General features: G+C 35.8%; 1 protein-coding gene across 1 annotated transcript; it reads left to right on the top strand.

Annotated features, from left to right (window-relative positions):
* Positions 1-394: 394 nt before the first annotated feature.
* Positions 395-6,516, top strand: LOC137810966 (calcium-dependent protein kinase 28-like). The gene is made up of 12 exons (XM_068612484.1): positions 395-1,318; positions 2,200-2,330; positions 2,531-2,572; positions 2,747-2,858; positions 2,942-3,020; positions 3,135-3,304; positions 3,474-3,600; positions 4,686-4,801; positions 4,892-4,999; positions 5,107-5,169; positions 5,547-5,720; positions 5,981-6,516. The coding sequence occupies exons 1-12, from the start codon at positions 890-892 to the stop codon at positions 6,137-6,139; spliced, it is 1,710 nt and encodes a 569-aa protein (XP_068468585.1). The 5' UTR covers positions 395-889; the 3' UTR covers positions 6,140-6,516.
* Positions 6,517-7,030: the final 514 nt, after the last annotated feature.

The following is a 7,030-nucleotide window of genomic DNA, read 5'->3' as shown; positions in this document are numbered from 1 at the left end:
TATATATATGAATAAATATTTTGAGTCATAATTGACCACATTTAAAGATGTAGTTCTTTTACTATGTTTAAATTAAATCTCATTAATTAATGAGGCATAGATTTATACTTGTTGAAGAAGCAAAATACATTATTTGAAGTTTGTTTAGTAGCTTTCAGTAGAAGTATTTGTTATTTTTCCAGACAAGCTTGGGAAAAAGATAGAAAAATGGTGGAGAGATTGATTTGGCATGATATGTCCTAAAATGAAGTAGTTATTGTGAGCTTCATAATAAATACTAAAAATCTTGTAACTCTTTAAGTAGACTTGTGCCCCAAAAAAACGGTATCAGATAAGATGCTGAATCAAAATTTAGGGGATAAACCTTAAAATAGATGAACATATTTACAAATTCAGTTAAGAATCGCAACAAGGTGTGTCTTCTTCCACCAAAATGCAAGGTGTTTATAATGAATATAGGATTTGGCAAAAGTAAAAAAAAGGTTAACATGGGGAAGTGACAGCTAAGTTGAAGAATGAAGAATTAAAAAAAGAAAATTTACAATTCCTAATTTGTTTTGGTTTTTTGGAACTAGTTTTGCTTTGGGGAATGCCATTTTTTCTGTTCCTCTCTCTCTCTCTCTCCTCTCTCTCTCTCTCTCTCTCTTATTTTTTTTTCAAAAGTCTCTTTTGACCACCACCACCTTCCACCTTCTTCCCTTCTTCGTCGTCCCTGCTCCCTTCTTTCCTTTCTCCTATTTCTCTTTCTCTCACACACACAATCATCCACACTACACATAAACCTCTCAATTCTCTCTCTCTCTCTCTGTGTATATCTCTCTATGCTAATAAACCAATGAATGGTAACATTTTCTCATTTTTCCTCTGATCTCTCTGTTATTTTTCCATCATGGGCATCTGTTTCTCCGCCACCAAAGTCAGCGGCTCCAACAGCAACAACGCCGGCGCCTCAAATCGAAACCGAAAATGGTCGGCTCCGATGACGGCGCAGGTGACGTTGCAGCCCCTGACGGCGCAAAAGCAACAGTCGTCGCACAAGCAACAGTCATCGCACAAGCAACAGTCGTCGCATGGTCAACGACGGCGCGTACCAGAGGATTCGAGGAAGAACCCACGCGCCAAGGAGAAAACGAGCGGGCGTCGCCAAGGGGGCAACCTCCCCTGCGGAAAACGAACGGATTTTGGGTACGAGAAAGACTTCGACAAGAAATTCTCGCTCGGGAAGTTGTTGGGACACGGCCAATTCGGTTACACCTACGTTGGGATAGACAAAGCAAATGGGGATCGCGTCGCCGTTAAGAGACTCGAGAAGAACAAGGTATTCAGTGTTATGTATTTTGTTCTTCCGCGGATACAGGATACCCAGTTTAGATTATGTGACCGTTACGCGCTATTGGAAATAAATTTTTGTTCTTTTTCCTATTTTGGTTTATGGGTCTGGTTGAATTATGATTTGTTTTTTTTTTGCGGTTCTGGAGGTGCTACTTATTTTGGTGCTGGAGATTGGTAAATTCATTTGGAGTATGGGATAACGATGAGCTTTAGTTACAGGATTTAATTGAAAAGGGCTTTCTGGAATGTCTGCTGATTCCCCTGCTGCATCTTATTTTGTTCGACGTTGACCTCGACTAGCTCGAATTTCTGATTTCGAGGTTGAAGTGTTTATATGCCCGATTTTTATCGAACATGAGAAGGTTTATTAGTTATGCCTTTTTCTGCAATTTGTATATTAAGCCACTCGGGGTTTGTTTGCCCCTCTTCTTTGTAGAAGGAAGGCTTACAAGTTGTGGATAATTCAGTTTTCGTTTCACTTTAGCTCACCGTTATGTGGTGGCATCCTCTTGAAAGGTCATGATAGAACTAATTAATGCTATACGGAATGGTTTGAATTCGAGCGTGTTACACGTTCTACAGCCAACAAATCATGGTCTTGAAGTGAAAAACTTGTAAGGTAGAACTAGTTAGTGTTGATTGCGATGTGAAAGTCCACATCCTGATCGGTTTCGAAACACGCACTAATAATGAATCTGGGTAGCGTTGTCGATCTCGGCAATTGATTTGAATATATGTGAAATATGAGTTTAGTGTTCCGAAGTTTTACTCTAAGCGCTTTTTAGTGTTTTCTTGTTATTTGTGTTTCAATTTGTTATAATATGAGGTTTCGTGCGTTCCTAAATCATTCCTTGAATTTGATGGCAGATGGTTCTCCCTATAGCAGTTGAGGATGTTAAGCGTGAAGTCAAGATATTGAAAGAACTTACAGGCCATGAAAACGTGGTTCAGTTCTATAATGCTTTTGAGGATGATTCATACGTGTACATAGTTATGGAGTAAGTTACTTCTGTGTTTAGTCTCTTTTTTATGCTGTTTCACGGTGTTCATTGATTTTGAGCATTACTTAACTGCAATATACTCAGGATATATCTTTTGGGAGCTGATACATCAAATCATTTGTGTTGTTTTCTAATGTTCTTTTATATATAAATCAATGTTATTAACAACATGAACTTCGTAACAATTTCCATCTTAGGTTATGTGAGGGCGGTGAACTGCTAGATCGGATATTGGCCAAGTAAGTTTCCCAATTTATATTGAATGTGATCCCCTCCCGGTCTGAATGGCTCCTCAGACTGTTTACAGTACTCAAATTTCAGAGCCATGATCCCTGATAACTCTTAATTATTTGTGTTTAACAATGTATTTTCTTGTCCTGGAACTTAACTCTGTCTGCCATCATGTTTATCAGGAAGGACAGTCGTTATACTGAAAAAGATGCAGCTGTGGTTGTAAGGCAGATGCTTAAGGTTGCGGCTGAGTGTCATTTACATGGGTTGGTTCATCGGGACATGAAACCAGAGGTGTGTTCAAATTTACTGGCATATCTAAGTAATATGGAGCTTTATATGCTACTATACATTAAATATTTTCCTCTTGCACGCAGAATTTTCTTTTCAAATCAACCAGAGAAGATTCACCATTAAAAGCTACCGATTTTGGTTTGTCTGATTTCATAAAGCCTGGTGAGCAAAAATATTTGAATTAAAAATTGATTGTCTTCTTTATATCCCCCTTTGTATTCAACTTGTTCTTGCAATCTTTATTTTGGAATTATAGTTTTCTCTCTTTGAGAACAGGGAAGAGGTTTCCAGACATTGTTGGCAGTGCTTACTATGTTGCACCAGAAGTGTTAAAACGAAAGTCAGGTCCTGAGTCAGATGTATGGAGTATTGGTGTGATTACATACATATTGCTTTGTGGGAGACGTCCATTTTGGGATAAGACTGAGGATGGTATCTTCAAGGAGGTATATTTCATTTTATTACATGAATCTCCTGTAATGTATGTGAGATTTTGATCTATTCTTGTTTCTTTGGGAACAAGAATAAATGGTTGGCCTTTATTTCCATACCTTTAATTAAGAACTTGAAAAATATTTTGATATTACATTTAATTTGTAATCTTGTTGTATGAAGGTCTTACGGAACAAGCCTGACTTCCGGCGGAAACCATGGCCAACCATAAGCAACTCTGCAAAAGATTTTGTGAAGAAATTGTTGGTAAAAGATCCCCGAGCAAGATATACTGCTGCGCAGGCTCTATGTACGTATACAACTGATTTCTTATCATGAGAAGGCTGTTTATTACACTATCTAGTTTCCTTTCCTCTAACTAATTACCTTTTTTATCACTGCCTCAAATATTAGAGCGTTCAATAATGCTTAAAGTTTAAGACCTGAATTTATACTATTTGAAATTGAAATGCTGTTCATCAACATTGAGTTTAAGTGCTAATTGTTTTCCCTAGCAGATGAAAGTTTTTCAGTTTTAATGATAGCAAATATTGAAGCTATGCATATTGCAAAAATGGCTCTCATTTTGGACTTCATGTATCCACCTTTTAAAAGTTTCACTTTTTTTCTTACCACTTGGGACCAATCCGTCTTTCAATCAAAATGATGTTTGCTTAAATAAAATATAAGTTACTGGGATGAATTACTGAAGAACAAAAGAAAGGTTGGTGGGTGAATTTGAAAAGAAAAAGAAGTAAAAGACAAAAAGGAAAATATAACTACACAATTGATTGAACATAAACCAAAAAGACCAGTTAAATCTTGAAAAGAAGAAAGGGGAGACATAACCATTTCTGCAAGTAGGCAACAGTGAGGTGTCCCAGTGCACGAGGCTCTCAGTTAGGGTGCTTTGAGAGGGTAAATGCACTTTGTCTTACCTCCACAAGTAGGGTGGTTGTTTCTTGGATTTGAACCTGTGACCTCCAGGTCAAAAGGCAGCAACCTTGTCGTTGCACCATGTAAATTTACTGTGCATGTATGCAGCAGTGACAATGTAAATTTACAATCGATAAACTGGTTATCTAAATGGTAATAATTAAATAGTCATTATCAAAATTAGCAAGTGACCTAGATGTTCTTACATATTATGAAATAGCTATAGCTGCTCAACTCTGTTACTTGTTCGGCCAAGCTTGGTTTACCGAATCAACAATACTTCAGCTTTTCATAGATTTTTTGTTAAATCATGCTAATTTTTGTTTGCATACAGTGTTTTCTTAATCTAATAATTTAGATTCAAACATAACTGTATTATAACCGAATATTTTTCCCCTTAATCTAAAACAAAGGCATACCCTAATGCTGTGTTGCATGCACGACTTCTTATATTTCCAGCACATCCATGGGTTAAAGAAGGTGGAGAGGCATTAGAGATTCCTATTGACATATCTGTCCTGAACAACATGCGACAGTTTGTGAGATATAGTCGGTTGAAACAGTTTGCACTAAGGGTGAGAAAGATAATTAATTCAAACCTTCGCATGTTAGAAGCAATGGAACTTGTTTGATGCCAAAATTTTTGTTACTTTATTATCGTGCAGGCATTGGCTAGCACACTTAATGAAGAAGAGTTGTCTGATCTAAAAGATCAGTTTGATGCAATAGACGTGGACAAAAATGGTTCTATTAGTCTAGAAGAGATGAGACTGGTAACTCATTCATTAACTTCTTTCTGAATATATTAAATCCAAACGCATTACTTGTCAATTGGTGAGCAATTAACCCCTTAAATATAGTTTTCCCTGCTTTTGTGCAGGCTCTTGCTCAAGATCTCCCTTGGAAGTTGAAAGAATCACGTGTGCTAGAGATATTGCAAGCGGTTAGTATCTGTGATGATCCTCTGCAGGCACCACATTTTTGTTGGTTACTTTTCTGCCATTTTTTGGCTAAAAAATTTAAACATGGAGTTTCTTTGGTGTTTAATTAGTATCTGCAGTACAGAGGATAAATACTTATAATTTCAGATAATGAAAGATATTCTTTAGTTGGCTGTAAGGATAGTGTATGAAATGTACTTCTCAAGTAGAGAAGAGAGTGTTAAGAATCCTTAATTGAGAAAGTGGTGGAGTGAGAGTTTCACTTTCTAAGTTTGAGATTCCAACTTATGGTACAAGAGTGGATTTCTCTCTTTTTCAAAAATATTTGTATTTTTTTATTCTCTATTCACCATTATGGTTTTTTCTTGTGTGCTGGCAGATAGACAGCAACACAGACGGGCTAGTGGATTTCACTGAGTTTGTAGCAGCTACGTTACATGTACATCAGTTGGAGGAACATGATTCTTTTAAGTGGCAGCAACGGTCACAAGCTGCTTTTGAGAAATTTGACCTGGACAAGGATGGCTACATTACTCCAGATGAACTTAGAATGGTTGGTCTCATGTCTTTTCTCAAGCACCTTGAACATTTTTTTTACGATAAATTCTCCTTAGAAATCAGTAAATACTAGCCCTGCAATAAAATACTTGATTAATTTTTCCATCATTCATCAAAGTTTATATTTTTGAGAGAAGGAAAGGGTGGTGTTTAAGTGGCAGCTAGAAAGCTACTGTACTTGAGTTCTATATATTTGTAGGTGATGTCTTTTACATATTTGCTGGAAGCAACTGATATGATTTATTGGTTTTTTAGCATACGGGTTTGAGAGGGTCCATTGATCCATTGCTTGAGGAAGCCGATATTGATAAAGATGGAAAGATCAGCTTATCAGAATTCCGCAGACTTCTGAGAACTGCAAGCATAGGTTCTCGAAACGTGTTGAGCCCGAATCAGCTTCGTCGAAAGATGTAGATTAGATGTGTTTGGGAGACTGAGATAACTGAGGAAAAGAGAGTGATGAATTTGCTTTAAGATGATCTGCTATGCCCTTTGTGGTGGTGAAGCCTTTGTGGTGCACATTTTGCTCTATCACCATGATTATTGGAACTCTGAAACTACATTTATGTTGACTATGGCATACCTCACAGCAGCAGAATTGTGTGTTAAGCTTACCGTTGAGGATCATGTGAAGAGGTGTTTAATAGTGTGTATTGAGTTGAAGTATCAGAGTTTCAACAGTGACATCATCTAAGTTGAAGGCTTTTTTAGGCTTGTTTGTGCAATACATGTAACGTGTAATAAGTGTAATTATAAATAAAAGTCTTCTTACCCTCCTTCCCCACCTCAAATAATCTTCAAACAAAACAAAATTCAACCAAATTATTTTAGGGTGAGGATTAAATTATTAGTTAAAAATCATTCTGTTTAACCAAATTAAATATATATATATTATTAGTAATTCAACCTTTAAATGTTCTAAATTATTTCTTGGATCAGATCTAAATTTTACAAAACCTTCATTTATATTCATCTACTTTCATTTTTCAAATATACAAGTAAATATTTAACTATAAATAACCGCTTTATTTAAAATTTATGCACAGAGCCAAAGTATTTAAAAGATAGATTATTGAAATTTAATATACTTTCACTTTATTATACTTTTAATTGCTATTTTAAATATTTTTTGTTGTTGTGTCCATTGAATTTTGTTAATATTTATCTTTTTCATTTAAAAATGGACTGACCATTAAGTTCTTTTAACATAAATTAAAAATAAGATATAACTGTTAGGTCCTTAAAACGCTAACATGTCTAATATACATTTACACATATAAACATAAACATATCTAATAAATTAAA

Source organism: Phaseolus vulgaris, chromosome 2 (assembly GCF_000499845.2).
Source record: "Phaseolus vulgaris cultivar G19833 chromosome 2, P. vulgaris v2.0, whole genome shotgun sequence".
In the NCBI taxonomy this organism is placed as follows: Eukaryota; Viridiplantae; Streptophyta; class Magnoliopsida; order Fabales; family Fabaceae; genus Phaseolus; species Phaseolus vulgaris.
This window is presented reverse-complemented; position numbering and strand designations above follow the sequence as displayed.